This window comes from Sinocyclocheilus rhinocerous, unplaced genomic scaffold, assembly GCF_001515625.1.
Source record: "Sinocyclocheilus rhinocerous isolate Xijiao unplaced genomic scaffold, SAMN03320098_v1.1 scaffold1785, whole genome shotgun sequence".
In the NCBI taxonomy this organism is placed as follows: Eukaryota; Metazoa; Chordata; class Actinopteri; order Cypriniformes; family Cyprinidae; genus Sinocyclocheilus; species Sinocyclocheilus rhinocerous.
In genome coordinates this window covers 636825-658180 of record NW_015627538.1, presented here as the reverse complement: position 1 = coordinate 658180, position 21356 = coordinate 636825, and the positions used below count along the sequence as shown (strand labels likewise).

At 36.4% G+C, this 21356-nt stretch overlaps 1 protein-coding gene across 1 annotated transcript in view; it reads left to right on the top strand.

The window, feature by feature from the left end:
- The window catches only part of LOC107729377 (cadherin-7-like), a 55098-nt gene that overhangs the window by 16059 nt on the left and 17683 nt on the right, over positions 1–21356 (top strand). Inside the window, exons 3-8 of the mRNA XM_016539857.1 lie at positions 6728–7022; positions 11237–11356; positions 12610–12777; positions 13940–14252; positions 15279–15415; positions 20326–20447. Of these exons, the coding sequence (XP_016395343.1) occupies positions 6728–7022; positions 11237–11356; positions 12610–12777; positions 13940–14252; positions 15279–15415; positions 20326–20447 (1155 nt within the window). The remainder of the gene's footprint in view (positions 1–6727; positions 7023–11236; positions 11357–12609; positions 12778–13939; positions 14253–15278; positions 15416–20325; positions 20448–21356) is intronic.

Sequence of the window (21356 nt, the reverse complement as noted above, 5' to 3'; positions counted from 1 at the left end):
TTTGCATTTATATAGCACTCTGCAGGTGTTGATTCAGGTGAAATATTACAACAGGGGGAAGAATCCCACACCACGAGAGCGTATTGAAAGGCACTGGCAAATAGATCCAGTATGTAAAAAGCTATCAAGTACAAATGACTGCCTTTCCTCACAGATTCAGTCGTTTGCCTTTATTATAGAGCGGATTTTAGCCCGGCTCTTGATTACCCGGGGTGGTAAGATGGTTTTAAAAGCAAAGGAAAATGACATTGGAAAGCGCTACATCACTTGAGCCTGGAACAGGGAAGACAATGGGCGTCCTGGCTCTGTCGTTAGCCGTCAGAAGTCACAAACAAAAAGCATTGACGTACGAACGGCTCCAGAATGCCAAGCTGGGTTTCTTTCACCTTTAAACGATGAGCCAAGGGTATCTCTAAGGCAAATGTCGTTTTAATGAGACCGTGTGGGTCTATGCTTATGTGCTTACGCAGCAATTAATGACAGCTGACAAACTTGTAACATGCCTCACTTCAGTCCTTTATGCTAGAGGTTTGTGTTAAGAGCTTTTCGTGTGAACACGAATCAAAGTTTGGTTTAGTTGGTTGGTGTGAATGCTGTTTTCTTAATCTAAATGCGTCCCAGTGATTTTTTATTATTATTGATTGATGCAGACTATCATTTGCACCTGATTTTGTAGGGTAGGGGTAGGGACAAAAAAAAAATCATACTCAGTGCAGATACTATTAATATTGCATATTTTGTCAAAAAATTTGGCAGTGAAACACTGAAAAACTGAACAACATTAATTATGAATATACCTTTTTTTTTTTTTTTTTCAAAATACCATGGTTATAGTTAGTGTTAATGCAGTAAATCCATGACAGATATTGATGATTTATGTATTGAACAGCCTTCCAATTTGTTCATTCGTGGCACAGTATTTCTCCTGTTTTTCACGTTAATGCTAAGAATGTCAGCCTGGTTTCATACAGACTTTTTTTAAATCACAGTTTAAATCACAAAGTCATTGAGGCTTTTAAAAGGACCTTTACTCCAAATCCAAACACTTCTCACTGGACATTTTAATAAACTGCAGCACAGTTAAACAGTGATGTTGTGAGGTCGATCTGAAAATAAATACACTTGCTCTGAGCTTGCACTGCACTCTCTGCTGGCCCAAACTGATAAATGGTTCAGAAAGGTAGCACTGTTTCTTTCTGTTTTTGAAGAGTGTGTCATTTGATTTTTCTCATACACAACACAAATAGCAGTGCATAATGCAACCATTTAGTTGCAGTATGGGGCCCTGTTAATGTATAATTTGCACATTCCTGTACATGCTAATTATAGTATAAAACATCTCCCATCTCTGATTGTCTCAAGATAACAGCTCACATTCTTTGCCTGTCTTGCAATGCATTTATGGCAGACAAATGCAAGTGCTGTTTTTGGCACTTAAAGTTTTAGGGGTAAATCCAAGGTGACAAAGGTATGAATAAAACAGTGCAGTGGCATCTCCCCTTCCTGAGACATTACCTAGCTACAGCTTTGCCTAGCACTCATGGTGGTATTCATGTTGAAGACAATTTTCAGTATGATCTTTTTTTCATTCATAGACTACATGGAAATAAAGTCAGACTGGCATCAGTTATTAAAAAATAAAAATGCATTCTTAATCTTTCCCAACAAAATGTTATGATACAAAATAGATAATGACATTTTAATGCGTCCAATCAGCTAGGCCTAAATCCCTTAGCTTTAGAATGGTGATGCTAATGAAGCGCGAAAGCTAATTGCAATAATGCTAACCAGCAGCCATGTGGAAAACTCATATGATTCTTAAACAAACCAGATGCTGAGTCACTGTGCTAACCTTGATGTGGTGGGAGTTTCCCCTGTTTGTCAGCCTGCAACAGAGCGCAGTCATCCTCAAAGAGCAATGCTAATCATGCTATCACTGCAAAAATAGGTTACCCTCTCCTCCAGGAAATGACAGAAAGTATGAAGGTTGTTTGATCCACTACTTGAAGCTAAAACGACTAGAAACATGAACATGAAGTAGGCCTACTGTTGCCATTCAGAGTTATTTTATGATAATTTACCACACGTCTTGCATAATATCTAACTGTGGTGTTTTTATAAAGACTGTAGAAGGTAGACAAATGATCTATATATAGTAAAAAGCTATGGTCTGATACAATGTTATTTCTTCTGATAGGCCTAAGTAAGCATTGCTGTTTTGTGACTGCTGGTAGCCTAAATACAGTTAAAAACTATGTTTGCAAAATACAGTATATTTCCTTAATCAGTTTTTAGTACGAGTCTACAACATGGCATGGTAAAACATAGTAAATGTGCATTAGTCTCTCCATACAGTTCATACTGCTTATATTTAATACCACTGAACAGTTTGAGGTTGATAAGATGTTTTAAACGTTCTTAAAATAAGTCTCTCATGCTCAACAAGGGTGCATTTATTTAATCAAAAGTACAGTAAAAACATTGAAATATTATTAGAATTTTTAAACAATGTTTCTATTTTATTGTATTACAAAATATAATTTATTCCTGTTATGCATTTTCAGCAGCCTCTTCCCCAGTCTTTAGTGCCACACGATCCTTTAGAAATCATTCTGATGTCAAATTAAATCATTATGATGATTTGGTGCTTAAGAAACATTTATTATCAGTGTGAAATGAAAAGTTGCTACTTAATATTTTGTATTATATATTTGTATTTGTATATATAAAACTTGTAATATCTGCACAGCTATATGATGCGGCTTATTTTGCAGTGCTTAATTCGCAGACAAGAGGCATGTTCATTGCTTTGATTGAGTAGATGTAGTTAATTAAGGAAGGCACCATCTGTAATATATCTTGCTGTGCAATTTTAGTCACAGCTTCTGAATCGCTATGGAGAAATTACACTAAATCAGAGAGAACGCCTCGCCAGTGCCGATCACTCCAGCAACGGCGCTCATATCAGTTGTGTTATTTATTACGAAGTTCGTTTCAGTTTGAAAGTCACTCATTAGTGGGATTGTGAGGAAAGTAATTGATGTGCGCTGGCAGGCAAGACACTTCCACGTTTGCCACATCCATAATCTTTCCGTATTTGGAGGGAGTGAGAGCGGATAAGAGACGGAGCGTCATATTAAGGGCACCCCTGCAGGATCCAAGAAGGAGACAGATGACATATGCTGATTTGGTGCTCAAGAAACATTTATTATCAATGTGAAATGAAATGTTGCTGCTTAATATTTTGTATTATTTGTATGTATTTGTATTTGTATATATAAAACTAGTAATTTATGTATATGTATATCTATATGATGTGGCTTATTTTACAGTGTTTAATTTGCAGACAAGGGGCATGTTCATTGCTTTGATTGAGTAGATGTAGTTAATTAAGGAAGGCACCATCTGTAATATATCTTGCTGTGCGATTTTAGTCACAGCTTCTGAATCGCTATGGAGAAATTACACTAAATCAGAGAGCACGCCTCACCAGTGCCAATCACTCCAGTAACGGCATTCATATCAATTGTGTTATTTATTACGAAGTTCGTTTCAGTTTGAAAGTCACTCATTAGTGGGATTGTGAGGAAAGTAATTGATGTGCGCTGGCAGGCAAGACACTTCCACGTTTGCCACATCCATAATCTTTCCGTATTTGGAGGGAGTGAGAGCGGATAAGAGACGGAGCGTCATATTAAGGGCACCCCTGCAGGATCCAAGAAGGAGACAGATGAACATAAATTAGCTGTGTGTAAAACAGGCAGCGTTTGTAATCTCACAACGTAATTGGGCTCGCTGGTTTGCCAGAGACAGATGACAGGGATGTAATGACAGTCTTCATTTATCTTCTTTATTGTGGTGAAATGCGTTGGCAGCGTGAGACTGGTGCCGGTCCAGATGAAGGAAATGTTACGTTGTGCTATCATCCCCGTCAACAACAACCCACATTGCTGATTTACACACTCAGACATAGCATGACTCAGCCAGTTCGTTAGGGGTGGCAAGATTGCCGGCAGGTCTAACTAAAGGCTGAGAGAGAAAGGGTGAGCGCTCATCCCAAGACTTCACGGTCCTAACTGGCTTCCTCCAGCAGTTTCCTCCTCAGGCTCGGTTCCTCCTTCCTCTCGCTCCTGTTTTAGCCTGTTGTTCTTGTTCTCAGCAGCCCATTAACGTGCACCTTTTCGTCTCTCCTTCTCTCCACTTCTTATTTCTTTTTTATCTCTTTCTCTGAGCTGAAAAGAGCCAAAGGCCAAGAGATAGACGACTAAGTCTAGAGACAACCTCAGAGTTGCATTCCTGCATAGGAAAGTGATTCACATGTTTTCCTCACATTCGCATGCACACAAACATATACAATGAGCTGTGCTCAGAGAGCTGTCTGAGAATATGGATAATATTGATTTGAAATACTTGGCACAGACATTGCAATGTCGTTTTGAGTTATAATCTTGCGTTCTTTCCTTTGTAGCAGTATTTCCTATTGAAACAACTTACTGAAGGGATTTAGTCTTTTTTTTTTTTTTTTAAATAGCCAATTGGTTATAGTTACATCATAGACATGAAACATGATTTGCTTCTTGGTAGTTGGTTGCATTTAGTGTTAGGGTAAGGGACAATCTCATAATAGAGATATTTGATTGGACAAAAATCTGTGTAGTGCAGAATGGGTCATCAATTATTATTATATTTCTTTATATTTTTTTCTCAGATTTTCCAGAATTTCAAAGTTTGTATATGTGTTTGAAAGTAAATTTTGTGAACTTGTAGGAGTACACTAGCATATACACTGACCCTTTTTCATTTTCTTATGCTCGTATGCTTACAGAAGGTGTATTTATTTGAATAAAAATACAGTAAAACAGTAATATTATGAAATATTATTACTATTTAAATAACTGTTCTCTATATTTATAATTTTTAAAATGCAACTTTTTCCTGTGATGGCAAAGCTGAATTTTCAGCATTCATTACTCCAGTGCTCAAGAAACATTTCTTCTTATTATTAATATTGTGAAGGAAACAGTGATACTTTTTCCCAGGATTCATTGATGAATAGAAAACTCAAAAGAATGGCACTTGTTTAAAAAATGGCATCTTTTGTAACATTATCAATGTTGTTAATGTGACAACTTTTTGAACTTTTGAGAATGGTAATACGATGGTAATACTTTTGACGGCTTTATTCAGATGAAAAGATATATATATACATTTATCGTAATAATTTTAGATGAGTTTGCGAGCCGGAGCGGTATAGCTGAGCACACAGAATCTAATGATCTGCAGTCATCATCACGGTGAATTATGGTCAGAATAAGCATTTGAAAAAATAAATGCAGAGCCGAGCCACACAACAGTCATCAGACCGGAGTTGGCCTTGGAGAATTGCCAGCACTGACATCCAAACACACATTTACTTTGATTAATTAGCCTCAAATGTCATTAGCACACTCGGTTCCTGCACTGAAACCATTGTAATGTTTGATTAACTGATATCATATGTGGAGCAGCGCCGTTTTATTGGCAAGTAAACGGCAACCTAAACCAGATGTGACTAGATGTGAGCTTTTTTTCCTTTTTGCAGTCCTGTGGTGTGACAAATGAATTAAAAATACAATTCCATATAGAGAATGTGGTCATAAACTGCATGCGTAATATAAAATCATTAGAATAATGCTGTTTAAAATGGTTTTAGATGAATTATAGCATGTCACACCACAGGACACTGCTTGCCATCTTCCCAAATTCAGTCGTGGGTTCACTTTGTCCCATGAAAGTAATACAGCTATGACGCACCAGCCAATCATTTTGAGTCTGTCTGTGAAAAAAACGTATCATAAAGACTTATGATATGACAGGACTGCTTAAATGAAGCAAACAAGTTGTCTTTTCATACTGGCTAGATCCTGTACATGAAAGTATTGTTCCACAGTGAAAGACAGTCTCCTGAGAAATGTGGATTTGAAGACAAAAAAATTGTAGATTTATATAAAGGAAAGAAAAGCAAAGGGAGGAAAGGGAGCTAAGGACTTGGCTTATAATCCCCCAGAGAGGGAAATAAAGTCTTTCAAGAAATAAACAAGTAAATAAAATCACTCACTGCTGGTGATGGAAATACCAAGTCAGTTGCCATAAAATGGTAACGGCATGAGAAAAGGGCTCATGATGAGGATTTCTGGACTGTGAATTAAATTGGCCAGTTTTTATGGTTTATTACAAATGTGCATTTTTGGCACTATTTGAACACAATGGTTAATATAAAACAACAAACAATGTATAATTGTCAGGCTTCTCACAAAACAACTGTATACTCGCAAATCTGACTAAACATTCAGGAAAGAATGACTGGCCGTGAGATTTCTGAGATTTTCCCACTGCCGTTCATGCTTTTTTTTCTTCTTTTAGTCGGAACGGTAACTCAGCAACAGCACCTCAAGCCATATTCTGTATAAAAATGAAAGATGGATTTTTTTTTAATCCATTCGTGTGTTCTGAGATGTGTGAGGAAGAATAACTTGTGAGTTTTGACATTTGTTCAGTCCATTCTCTTTTGTTGACTTGCACAAATCTGCTGGAGTTGGTTTATCCCCATTTATTATTTAAAACACCGCAGAAGTACTTTCTCATGAGTAAACAATTTCTGGCATTATTCATTACTATGCTAACTAGACAACTGTTACAATAATAATAGATATGAATGACTGTTTTCTCATTTCTTCTTTCCCTGTAGCTTCATTCCGATGTGGACAAAGGTGAGGGCAATGTAAAATACGTGCTCAATGGCGAAGGTGCAACATCTATTTTCACCATCGATGAGAACACAGGCGACATACATGCCACGAAGCGCCTGGACCGGGAGGAACAGGCCTACTACACACTACGAGCTCAGGCCAGAGACCGGGCCACCAACCTGCCAGTAGAACCAGAGTCAGAATTCGTTATCAAAGTGCAGGATATCAATGACAATGAGCCCAAGTTCCTGGATGGCCCTTACAATGCTCAAGTACCTGAAATGTCTCCTGTTGGTAAGTGCCTTGGATTTGTTTATACAAAACAAATCATCAAAGAGTGATGTTAGGAATACACAATATATCTGCAGATTTTTAAAATGATTTATTAATATTGGTTGATTTTGGACATTCAATTGTGCTTGCTCATTTTCTTTAAGTAAGTGTTAGATGGCAAATGTATTCTAAACATAATAAAAACACTAATAAACTTAAGGCAAGACACTATAGGCAAAAACATTTTTTTTCATTCACTGGTCAATTTTGAGGTTTTGGCTTGTCATAATATGTTGTTTCATAGTAGCAGAAAGAAAACATTCAAAATACACTTTTAAGTGTTTATTTGATTGCACTTTGTCTATTTACCGCATATTTAAATTACAATACATATTTAAGTTTTTTTTCCTCATGCACTGGGCAGCACTTATATACACCAAACTTTACAGTTTTATACCTATCTGTATTCTAAAGGTTTTGACTGAGGGGTTTGTTCATATATCATTTGCCTGGATTTATACAACATTTTATTCGTTTATTCTTTTTTTCTGTCTGTTGACAGTATTCTCTGATTTATGGAGTGATAAAAAGAGATATCCAAAATCCTTTGACTCTAATATGTCAACAAAATAAAAGCAAGAATTTTGGCTTTATCAAGTGTTGAGATTTCTGTTTTGGAAATGTATTCAAATAAGTGTTTAATTAATTAGATAATGCCTCATTTGCATCTTTACACATTCCATTTCAGAAAACTTGCAATACAAAAATTATTTTGCGGTTTTTAATGTAATCAATCAGCTGAAGAAGGTGATACCTATTAGTAAAAAAAAATATTGGCATATTCACCTGAGGTGTCTTGCCTTAATAACAATAGCTGTTAAGTTTATCTTTAGCAAATCTCAAAATGAATAACCTTTTTTTTACTGTTTTATTTTTAAATTAAATTGACAAAATATTATATCATTTATCAATAATCAGTTAAAAAGATTAAACAAATATCAGTTTATCATATCAGCCAGGGTATAAATATTGGTGCATCCATACCAGATATTTTGACATTCAATTTCATGATGATTATTGGTAATTGTGTCACGTATTTGTTTAGCTATTGAGGGTTTGCTGTGGATCACCTAAGAACAGTGATATACATAATGAATGCCCTTAGTACGAGGCACTTGTTTGTCAGTTCGACCACGCGGAGCATAGTAGCTGACAATCACGCAAGCATTGACATGCTTTTTTTAGAAGAGCAATTAACATGCTGGCTGCCACTGTCTGTCCGACGGCGTGAACAAAGCCATTAGCCTCTGTGAATGCAAGCGACCCTTGTCCTCAATGACTGCTTTATAGATCCATTTAAATTCATTAGCAGTCAACCGGTGATGAATGGATTTGATTAACGAGAAAATGATTAATTTAATTTGGTAATTAAGAAACAGGAGATTGTTTGCAAGTGTGAGGACCACAACCTAACCCAGACACCTCTCCCTCCAGCCAGACGTCAGCATGAGGCCGAATGGAAATTCACAACATATGCCTTATACTCCCAGCCAATCATTTTCACACATTGCGGTTTCGCTATGATGTGTATTTAAGGGCTGACCATATTAACTGGCTATAAATGTACCCGCCTGTTGAATCTAAAGAGTCTGAAATGATTCTGCAGAGGTACAAGGTTACCTATAAGAGATGAAATCACATTGCGCCATCAGATAAAGAGTAACACTCATTTGGCCTCGGTCCCTGCGGTGAGGTGTTGCCATGGTGCTGCGTTTTTGTACACTCATCTGTGCCTCCAGATGCTTAGGTTACTAATATGACAACATCTGGGCCTGTCCCCAAATGTCTCCTTTACTTTTTTACAAGCAAACACATTTAAGGATAATCTGCATTTCTGAGGAACACCGCAGTCTGGAGTGGTCTGTAAATTGCGCTCAAATAAAGGCCTGGCACATTCCATTAGCCATTTTACAGTTTAAATCAAATCTGGGGGAAATATCAGTAAGCCAGTAAAGCAGAGCTAAACTTCCCTTTGTGCTCCAGTTCTACAGATTAAATGACAACGTATAGAATCTACACTACCTTTTAAGCTTTTGAAAGAAATTCTTACTTATATTTAGCTGTGATGCATTAAAACATTTACAAGACTTTCACTTTTTTATTTTTACCAAAAATAAATCCAAAATTCTGTTCTTTCTATTCATCAAAGACTCTTTAATGTATCACTTTTTCACAAAAATATCAAGCAGCACAACTGATTTCAACTGTGATAATAATGAGAAATTTTCTTGAACACTAAATTAGCATATTGGAATGATTTCTGAAGGACACTGAGTAATGGCTAATGAACATTCAGCTTTGTTTTCACATTATATTTTAAAATATATTAAAATATAAAATAGTTATTTGAAATTGTAATTATATTTTAGAATATCATGGTTTTAATGTGTTTTGGCCAAATATCAAATAAATGCAGGGACGTCTTTCAAAAACAATAAAAGTCTTACTGTCCCCAAACTTTTGAAAGATACTAAATGCTGCAGATATCACTGTGAAAAAAGCAGTAAAAACAATAGAAAATCACTATAAGCAGTGTTGGGGATTAACTAGTTACATGTAACGGAATTACGTAATTTAATTACAAAATAAATGTAACTGTAATCTGTTGCAGTTACTCAGAAAAAATGTGCAATTACATTAAAGTTACTTAAGAAAATGTTAAGGATTACAAAGGGTGTTACATCTGAATATTTTCACACACACATACAGATATGATTGATTTCTTTCCCAAATTGCATTGACTGTTTTAAAATATGAGACACCAATGTTTTAGGAGTTTAGAACACAGAATAGGACACATGCTTATTCAATAACTGTTTTATTTTCTATCTGGGTGGATGTATATGCTTTATGAGATTAACTGTTTCCCCCCCCCAAAGGCATTGTTAGATGCCAGTGTTTCCTGTCATAGCTATGCAAAGATTTGATTCCAAAAACAGTATCATAGCACTTAGATTCTTGTTATGATTTCAAATCTGTATTTTACCTCAGAACAATCTCAAAGTAAAAAGCGTTGTTAAATTCTGATTTTGTGGTGGCTGTGTTTTAAAATTAAATTATTATAATCTTTATTCAAGTGAAGAAGGCGTTTGAAAGTCTGACTGTAATCAGTGTTGAGTACTACTGTAAGGTTTACCCTGCCTGCTTTAAATTATTTAAAATGATTAACAGTTGAAAACATTGTTTGAAATTTAGAAAAGTAATCAAATGTAATCAGTTACATTACTTTAAAAAAGTAATTTAAATAGTTACGCTACTTATTGCATTTTAAATAGGGTAACTTGTAATCTGTAACCTATTACATTTCCAAAGTAACCTTCCCAACACTGACTATAAGATAAGGAAAAGCAAGTGCAGGCCACATACAGAATTGTGTTTAAAGTGTGTGTTTGGCTTACGATTAGATTTGTTTTGTCCTTCTGGGCTTTTTGCAAGGATGCATGGCTTAATGAGAACTGAGGCAACACCAGCTCTGTACTCTGTAATCAAGACAGGCACAAGAATACAAAATACTGCAGAAGTCAACACAAGATATGTTTCTATCTGAGTAACGTTGTTAATGGATGCAAAAAATGTGAAAAACAATCGTGAAAATTATTTACGGCTAAAGCAGCGTTTCCATCCCATGTGTTCAAGAGAACATAATCGTAATTTCTGGGGAAATTGACACACAATTGAAATGAAAGTTGTTGTCACTAGGGAAGCCACTGTGGCTCTTTTATTAAATGTAATTACTTCCAAAACGCTCTAATGAACTTCATGTATGCTAGCGATCAGCGGCAGATGCCTCGTTTCTGTGACTGACAGCATGTCAGATTGTTCAGGGAGGCAAGAGAAGCCTCTTTTAATGCATATCACAGGAATAAATTACATTTTATATACTATATTAAAAATGGAAAACATTTATCTAAAGTTGTAATAATATTTCCATATTATTGTTTTTACCATATTTTTGATCATATAAATACAGCCTTGGAGAGACTTCTTAAAATCTGCTGGAACAGAACAATAGACATCTACTTATGTGCATCCTAATGTTTCTTTATTGGTTTACTTGAGCCTGTTCATGTTTTCGTGATAGGCTACATCAGATTTCAGATCTGTAATCAAGTGAGGCTCAATGCCAATGCATGTCTGGTACCATTTGACGAAATTGCGTGGATAATTTGTTCCAGGCACATCTGTAGTTGAGGTTAAGGCGACTGACGCAGATGACCCCACATATGGAAACAGTGCCAGAGTCGTGTACAGCATCCTTGAAGGACAACCCTACTTCTCAGTGGACCCAAAGACAGGTACGCACAAATTACAAATGCTTATTCAATTGCAGCTAAATATTTAAGCACTAAAATCTTATCCAGCAGCAAGATTTTGAGTCATTCTCACCAATCAAGCTCTTTAGGTAAACAGTGTACAATATCTAATTCAGATTCATTTCTAAAAAAAAGAAAAGCACCACACGCTTTCTGTTGTCACTTGAGCGACAAGTCTTTTCAAAGCGGTAACCACAAATTCCTGTAATGGAAACATGCAAACGTCAAGAGACCGCTATTTTGATTGACTCACTTAAAGACAGAAAAAGTTGATGGGACTTGTGATGAAGTTACTGGCGCACATTACCACCTGATTACAGAGAATGAAATCCTTAATGTAATCAGCACTCTAGCTGTAACTGAGGTCATTTCCACATATGGACTCAATCAACAGGGTAAATTACAAACCTTGATTAAACTTTTTCTCCTTTTTCTTTTAAAGTGTGCGGCTAATTTTAGAGATGCCACCACAACATGTGGAGGAAAATGAATATATAGCAAATAGCAGTGCTTATTGATTAGGATTTATCGTAGCTTCCTGTGCACAAAAGGAAGTATGTACTATTTAATCACTCTCGGATGTGCCAAGCTATGATAATTCCAAAACTAACAATGATTTGGAGAGGAAATTGATTTACAGTCCTGTACTGGCTTCAGTGAATTTGACTCATCAATGAGAGATCCATTATGATATGGCCTAACAAATCTGGAAAAGGTCCTTCCTATTTTAATTGATGCACACTCCATCTCCCTATGATGCAGAGGGGAAGTGATCCATATTGTAATCTAGATGCTTTATCGGGTAACGCTTTAAATTACAACCCGCAAAGAACTATGTGAGTATACTGAATTTACGGTGTACGTTTCTGTAATTATAGTGTACCTATAAAGAACATACGTGTAGGTATAAGGGAACAATGTGTTACGTTTGGGTAATAAGGAGGTAACAGCCAGATATGCAACCTGCAAAGAACTGCGTAAGTAAACTGAAGTTACAGTGTAACTTTTTTGTAATTATAGTGTACCTATTCAGTACCTCCGTGTAGGTATAAGGGAATAATATGCGAAGTTTGGGTAATCTAAAGTGTTACCCTTTATCGCAGCATTTACAGGCCAGGAGGATGTTATCATTACACAGTACATCTCATGCATCAACAACCCCCCATGTTTCTTACATTTTAATCAACACTAGACAACAGGACGTTTAGGAAAACAATTCAACTTTTTCTGTGCAGGCATTGTGAGGACGGCTCTGCCCAACATGGATCGAGAAGCACGGGACCAATATCTGCTGGTGATCCAGGCCAAAGACATGGTTGGTCAGATGGGAGGACTCTCAGGCACAACGTCGGTGACGGTCACGCTGACGGATGTTAACGACAACCCGCCCCGTTTTTCACGGAGTATGATTCTTCCACCGGTTATAAAACAAACGTGGACCTGATCCATCATTAATGCATGCTGCCTTCCCATTTAATTTGCATGCGAGCAATCTGAGATTTTTAATGGCTCAGGCTGATCTTGTATTACAGAGATCAAACGCTCACTGTAGTTGCTGTGTAATTATCAGGTTGATGATCTTTTGAATAGAATGGAACAATCTTATTTTATAATAGAGGATTTTTTAGTTCATTGTCATAGTTATTTCTATCCCTATTTTTAGCTGCACGATACCATCACCGGCATCAGTATGTGTCCGGGAGTGTGTAGAGCTTAGTCTGTCCTCTTGCTTGCTATATCTATAGAGTGTAAATATTAATAAACTCCAAAATCCCAAGAAAACATAATGATTTAAAAACTTAAATATTCTTTATATCTTGAAAAACATTCTTTTTACTTTGAATAAAACAGCATTTCGGAATTTCTGGACCAGATTTGTGCACTCAAGTGTATTCAAGCTATATGGAAAGTATTTTATTACTTTTACTTGTCACAAGTGGTTATACCACTTGACATTTACACAGAGAAATTAGATTGAAATAATTGTAGAAAGGTTTTTCAAAAAAAGTATGCAATGAGCATGAATACAAAGATAATCTGTTTAAAAACTTATATTTTGAACTCTGTATATTGTGTATACAGTACAGTGTTTTATATTTGCACTGTGGTTTCCAGGGAAACTATGTAGGATAGAATTGACAATAAACTGACTCATTTTAAAACTATAGCTAAACGTTCACAAGTGCTGGATTTGGCTTTGTTGCACCCTCAGGGAAGTTATGTTTTGTCAGTGATATGACGGAGGCTCGGAAGGTAGTTTTCAATGTGCTGCATATTACAGCAGACAGGAGTGATAAATGACTATATGAGAAAGTATTCCACAAGACATTTTCGGCATCATGTATCTCTGTCTTAAAATCAATGTACTGCTTTGACACTGTTCTTTTCTGTCCTGTCAATCGATAACAATACTTAAATGAAATATAAGAGCTAAAAGGAGTGGATCAAGGGTTTTTGGATGTTTTATATACATACACACATCACTGCTAGATTTCATATGTGAACTCTGTTTATGACTTGCCTGGATGCTTACCACATATTCTCTGTCCTTGTTTATAATTTCAGAACTATTTCTAAACTTTTTCCTCTGCTCTCCCTCCCTCCTTTTGTGTTCTTTACCTCAGAATCTTGACTTTGAAACAAAGTCAAGCTACACTCTGAAAATTGAGGCATCCAACAGGAACATAGACCCACGGTTCTTGTCTCAAGGACCGTTCAGTGATACAGCGATGGTAAGACTGACTGTGGAGAATGTAGATGAGCCTCCTATCTTCTCCTCTCTGGTCCGCAAAATGGTCGTCTCTGAAGCTGCTAAAGTGGGAACCATCATAGGAACCGTCTCTGCTCTGGACCCAGACTCCACCAATAGCCCTATTAGGTAGGACATGGCCTCGAGGAATGACTTTACACCGCAATGATACTGGTTTTATGAAGGCAAGATTAAATCTTGAGAAAGACTACAGCATTTTTAATTAAAGCTTAAAACCTTAATAAAAAATAATACCCAATTTTGGTATCGAGATAATATCTAGTCAGACTTTAACTGAATTGCATTCTCCCCTTGTAGTCTAATATGTCTACGGATAGAAATCTGATCCCAGTTATCTGTGCAAAATGGCTTGCTAAAACTCGCATATAATACTGTTTAAAGGTTTGGGGGTTGGTAAGATTTTATGTTTTTGACTGTTATGCTCTCCAACACTGCACAAATTATTTGATCAAAAATACAATAAAACTGGGAATATTGTGAAATATTGTTACAGTTTCAAATAACTGTTTTCTGTTTTATTATTATTTTAAAAATGTAATCTATTCCTGTGATGGCAAAGCTGAATTTTCAGGAGCCATTACTTAAGTCTTCAGTGTCACATGATCCTTCAGAAATTATTCTAATATGCTGATTTGCTGCTCAAGAAAAAAAAAATCTTATTATAATCAATGTTGAAAAAAAATAACCCATACTGATCACAAACTTTTGAATAGTAGTGAACATAATATTATTCACATAGATGCATAAAGAAAATGCGTCACAGTGTGTCTTGAGTATACTTACACATTACATTACACATTTAATAGGGTCAAGTGCTATCTGATTTCAAGCCAATCACATAAACACGTTAATGTAAAACAGGCCTAAGATAATACATATGCAAGTCATTAGTGCTATTATTATTGCATTAAATAATTTTATTTGTTTACGTGGGAGTGGATGCAAATGTTGACTGTAAATGAGTTGTGGGACTCAGGTGTTTTGTGCTGAAAGACAAATGCTCATAATTAAGTTGTTCTGTGCCTAAGAGCCACTGAAAATAATGATCGCTGTTGGGGCTGTGACTTCAGGTCATATCTATAGAATTCATTTAAAAGTCAAAGCTTGAAATTCATTAAAACTTTTTTTCCCCAGGTATTCAATAGACAGAAACACAGATTTGGAGCGATTTTTCAACATCGAGGCAACAACAGGAGTCATCAGCACGGCTAAGCCTTTAGACAGAGAAGCCAATGCTGTACATAACATCACCATCCTGGCTATTGAAAGCTGTGAGTGACCTCAAATTATTGTTGAACTTGTTTATATGGTTGCTGTTATGGTTTGAAGGTCTTCTGAAAATTTGTGAAGGTTACACTGACAATACAGTAGTTATGTTTCTTGGCTGAAACAATGAATTAAACACAAAATACGATATGTGAAAGAGGCCCGATTTATGTACAGTAGATGTGCTGTGTTGTTCTTTTTAATTGTCCAACAATGTCTGCCAATTACAGAAACTGCTACTGCTTGATTTGTCCTTCATAAGTGAGCCATTCAGAGGGATCTTTTATTGAAAGATACCTTTACTGTTGGTTTGTATGGAGAAGTTTTGAGCAGCTGCATTTCGTTTTTTGCAATCTCAAATTCTATTAGGATGAAATCCTTCATACAATTTGAGCCTTTAATTTCACAATGAATATCATTATCCCAAGGCTGCTGGGGCTAATAGTTAGCGCTGCTCTGGGTGATCAATATTTCAAACCGTGTCCCTCGTGCATGTCGTGTCTGTCTATCTTGCCGCACGGCACATATAGCATAAGCGTTAAATCTGCGCGAGTGCTCTGGTCAGGCTGTGAACAGATGCTGCGCCGCTGAGGTGACCGCTGTCCACTGGCATCTCCAGAATCCGTGCAGCTTGATCGAGTCTTGTCCTGATTATAGCCGATGGGCAGAACTGCAGCTTCCTCTCCTGCCTAACTTTTGATGCTGATTTTCACCATGACCTTCACTCAAGTGCATCTGTTCTCTCGATCCCCTGAAGTCTTCGCACAGACAGCCATAACCATATTGACTTGAGTGATAGAGGGGAATAATATCCATCATGTGGTTACATTTTTAACCCATATCCATAAATGTGGACGCACTTAACCAAAGTTTGCAGGTTCGCCCTCATAGTCAATCAGTCATTGTCAGAGGCATCCACAGTCTCTAAAATGGGTTTTGGCAGAGAAGATTGAAATGTCCTCTTCTATTTGTCTGTAAGAATGAGACAGAGACTTGCTAGCTACCAAAAGGTATAGGCTCAAAGTCATTTGTTTTTAGGCGATGTAAGGTAAGGTGTTAATGGCCCTGAAAATCATAAAGGAGGAAAGAATTAATTTCTGAAAATGGATATTTTAGATTCTAAGGGCAACCAAATTTGAAAGGCACATTCAGAATAAAGTTGCTATGTGTGCCAGGATCTCTTCAGAAGCAGAAGAGAAATTACTATAAATGTGCCCACATAATCTATATTAATGTGCAATTTGCTATATTAGTTACTGTAAACAGCCTACAGTTAGGAGAATTTACTATATTACAGAAGCACTGTTTATTAATTGTTCCTAGAACAATATTGAAAAATTTTCAATATTGAACAATGTTTTGTTTATCTGTAATACATACTGCATTATGATTTTTTTCAGGAAACAATTAATTAGGGGGTGCATCTGCACAGAATATATATATTATTTATATAATAATAAGTAAAAAAAAACCACGAGTTATCATAGGCCATATTCCCACTGTTTTTACCCATTTGATATGACTAAAATAATAATCTAAAATAAATAATCATTATTATTAAATACAGTTATTAAACAAAAAAGAAATATATTGTAATAATACACTCTAAAAAATGCTGGGTTGTTTCAACCCAACTTTGGGTCAAATATGGACTAACCCAACCGTTGGGTTACATTTTTAAATAAAATTTTTAACCCAAAAGTTGGGTTAGTCCATATTTGACCCAAAGTTGGGTTGAAACAACCCAGCATTTTTTAGAGTGTACTATTACTCTAAAATAAAAATTAAATATGTATGTTGTGCAGCCTTAATTATTACTTATACCTTTAACTGTTTATTGAAGATTGGTCTTATTTATCATAGCACTGTATTTATAAAAACAACTTGCATTACCTTGAACAGACATTTTATATCAGTACATATTCACTGTTAGTCCACAACATTGCTTCCTGACAAATCTGAGTACCTGGAATGAGCCCAGTAATCTCAATAAAATGATTTCTCAAAACAGTCTTTATCTAGTAATCACAAATGACTGCCAAGGTCTTGGAAAAGTCAAGGAAATTCATTGGTCAAAAAAGTGTGGTGCTCCAGGTTCGCCCTCATAGTCAATCAGTCATTGTCAGAGGCATCCACAGTCTCTAAAATGGGTTTTGGCAGAGAAGATTGAAATGTCCTCTTCTATTTGTCTGTAAGAATGAGACAGAGACTTGCTAGCTACCAAAAGGTATAGGCTCAAAGTCATTTGTTTTTAGGCGATGTAAGGTAAGGTGTTAATGGCCCTGAAAATCATAAAGGAGGAAAGAATTAATTTCTGAAAATGGATATTTTAGATTCTAAGGGCAACCAAATTTGAAAGGCACATTCAGAATAAAGTTGCTATGTGTGCCAGGATCTCTTCAGAAGCAGAAGAGAAATTACTATAAATGTGCCCACATAATCTATATTAATGTGCAATTTGCTATATTAGTTACTGTAAACAGCCTACAGTTAGGAGAATTTACTATATTACAGAAGCACTGTTTATTAATTGTTCCTAGAACAATATTGAAAAATTTTCAATATTGAACAATGTTTTGTTTATCTGTAATACATACTGCATTATGATTTTTTTCAGGAAACAATTAATTAGGGGGTGCATCTGCACAGAATATATATATTATTTATATAATAATAAGTAAAAAAAACCCACGAGTTATCATAGGCCATGTTCCCACTGTTTTTACCCATTTGATATGACTAAAATAATAATCTAAAATAAATAATCATTATTATTAAATACAGTTATTAAACAAAAAAGAAATATATTGATTATGAGCCAGTGCCCAGGGGCGTCAGTTGTGACATTATAGTCACCGCCATGACAATGTGCTTAATAGCCACTGTCCGTGCCATCGACGCTGAGGTAACTTATCACCCGTTTTATTGTTTACAGCATTGTAAAGCAAGTTACGATATTCATCCAGCGATGGCAGTCTGCCTGGGTTTAATTCACGGTAGATCCCTCATCCTCTAAAAAGTCAAATTAATAGATGAATTAGCTCAAAGCGCATGCCGTTTCTCTCTCCCCGCCTGCAACTCAGCAGGTTTCCTGCAGGTGTGTACGGCATGAAGGCAGATGGGCTCTATATATCTTGGGCGGAAGATACTGGGAGGCGTGAGTCATATATTTACTAGTGCGGTTTTGTTGGGATATGCGTTTTCTCTAAACCAGAGCACTGTTTGGATTAGACAGTTAAGCTGAATTCTGCTAGCCTCGTAAAGAGACAAGCTAGTGTGGAACGTACAATAAATCACTTGGTTTTCGATGGAAATCAACTTCGAATGAGCCAGCATATTTCCAGCCCACTGCCGCTGCATGTTCACACCTGCAGAATAGGTTTATTTGTGCTCTCCATCAACTCATTTGGCTGAAGACCATGACCGCATTTTGTCCTCCTCAATGCCCTCGATATCATCGCCGCTGCCAAAATTATGGAAAGCTCATAATGACAAGGAAAGCTTGCAAAAATTCATAGCGATTTTGCCGATTAGCGCACAACTGAAATGCTCTTAATTGGTTTTGTAGTGCATTGTGAGCATGCACCGAATGTACTAGCAAACAGCAGTCATTCTACTCAAAGAATACGAGCAGCTGTGTCTGTTCTGGTTGACTAGAGGCAGTATGCCCTCAACAGGTGTTTGCTGTTGGCTTGTGCTTAAGCGCCAATACCATTTGAAATATCTACATTGCATAGTTACACAACAAAAATAACCTCACACCCTTGTGCAGTCTGTTAATTTGTTGATTGCCAAGTGCAGCATGCCTGGTGGTTGAAAATATCACCTTATTTGTTAAAAGTAGAACGAAAACACAAATCAGATGTGCGTTTAAAACGCTTATGTTATACCCGGGTCTTACCAGAAAGGCCCTTACATCTGCTGTTTTGGATCGGATTGCTGATAAATGGGATGATACTGCAATCGGCCTGTTTATTTTGACAGCTCAAATTTGATTCAAAGTCACATAAAACTCTATTGCGTGTATTGCAGCAGTAATTTTCCCGGAGTCTTTTTATGTTCCTCGGCACTCATGGGCACAGTGAGCAACACAAAAAACCCCAGCAGCTAATTCCTACTTCAGTTTCTTGTATTGCATCAATCGTTGTGACTTTCATTTCTAAGATTTACTCCTCACTGTGTCCTTTTATGCATACAAAGGGTCAAATTGTTAATGTAATCCAGCTTCTGAACAATTGTCAGATATAAATGATTTCTGATTTATTTCTCTGGACAAAATGAGCCGAGTGAACAAAGTTTAGGCAGCCACAGTAGGAGAAGCACTTTTGCAATCACTTGTAAGAACATCAATGGGAATATTTAAGTTGAGCTCTAAAGTTCAGGAGGAGCATGTTCATCTAATCCTGTCAGTCTCAATGCAAGTGTAGCTAAACGGCTCCTTAGCTCACTTTTATGACATCTGCTTCAGGCCCCCCCCCCCAAAAAAACCCTCCATCTCTACCTTTATTATAAATAGATACATAATGAATGTACTTCATTGTAATGCTTGTTATTTTTTTCATTATTTTATACTTAGTTATTTTTATTTTTATTTTATTTTATTTTATTATTTTTATATTTTTAACTGATTCAGATCAACTTTTTTTTGTTTTGTTTTGATTTGTGAAGTAAAATCTTTTCATAATACAAATAATTTAAATTCATAATTACAGAAAATGATGATATAATGCCTCAAGTGAGCAATCCAACAGTGGTCGGAACAATGGCAAGGCACATATTTAAATAAATGCAACCTATTAAATAATGTAACACATTTAAATAAATAAAACATATTGAAATAAATGTGATGGTGCCCTCATGTTTTTTCATCTATCAGCCTGTTCATGCATGCATATTTTTTTCTCTGTGATTTCAGTGGATCCGTCGCAGGTTGGGAAAGGAGTAGCTCTGATCACAGTGATGGACATTAATGACAATGCGCCAGTCTTTGCCATAGAGTATGAGACCTTCCTGTGTGAAAGCGTTGGACCAGGACAGGTATTTTGGCTCTTGATTCTTCATCAGAAAGGCTTTCATATCAAATGTGATTTCAAACCTGTATAGTCCAATAAACAGAAATAATTATTCTTGTCACAACATTTCTGATACTGGATTAAATTAATTGTGCAGTATTACTGTTGGAAGCACCTAATAAATGAGAATAGATCTCATTTTCAGATTATGTACTGCAGTGTGCAGCTTGTTGATTTGAACCAAGGTTATAATACTGTGTCTTTTATTTTAGTTTTTTTTTTTTTTTTTTTTCGCATGAAGTCTGCAGCTCAGTTTGATGTAATCTTTTAGTGGCACCTTCAGGCATATTTAAACAGGGGATGGGTTACACGTGCTGAGTGCTGCCCATTCTGCTTGTCAAAACAAACACTATCTACCTGCAGCACGCCAGTTACACCGTGTCTACACCGGATGCGACAGTTGTCTGTCTAATCTGGACGTGACAAAGCAACCGTTCCAAATCATTTTAATTTTGTGTCAGTATGTCATAAATAGAACAAGGCAGATTTGTTGTAGCGCCGCATCCAGTGTAGACAGCATCACTGATTGTAATAGGTTCTATAGTATTTTGCTGTGCCACACCACTCGCTTCCGGTGTAGACACGGTGTTATTATCAAGAACTTCATTTAGAATAAGACTTCAAAGTATTATTATTGTCTTCATCTTGTAGGTGTGTTACTTGAATTAGGCTTATCTGTTTAAATTCCAGACGAATAGTCTTGTGGTTTTTCTTGTTCCTTCAAAGTTCTGCAGTTTCATGATACCTGCCTCATGTGAGTTTCTGTGTTGCTTCACCTGTGCATGTCTGGCAGATTACTGACGTCTGTTGTCATTATCAGACGAGTGAAAAGTAACAGATCTGAGATCAGTTGAGAGCGGTGATGTCATGTCTT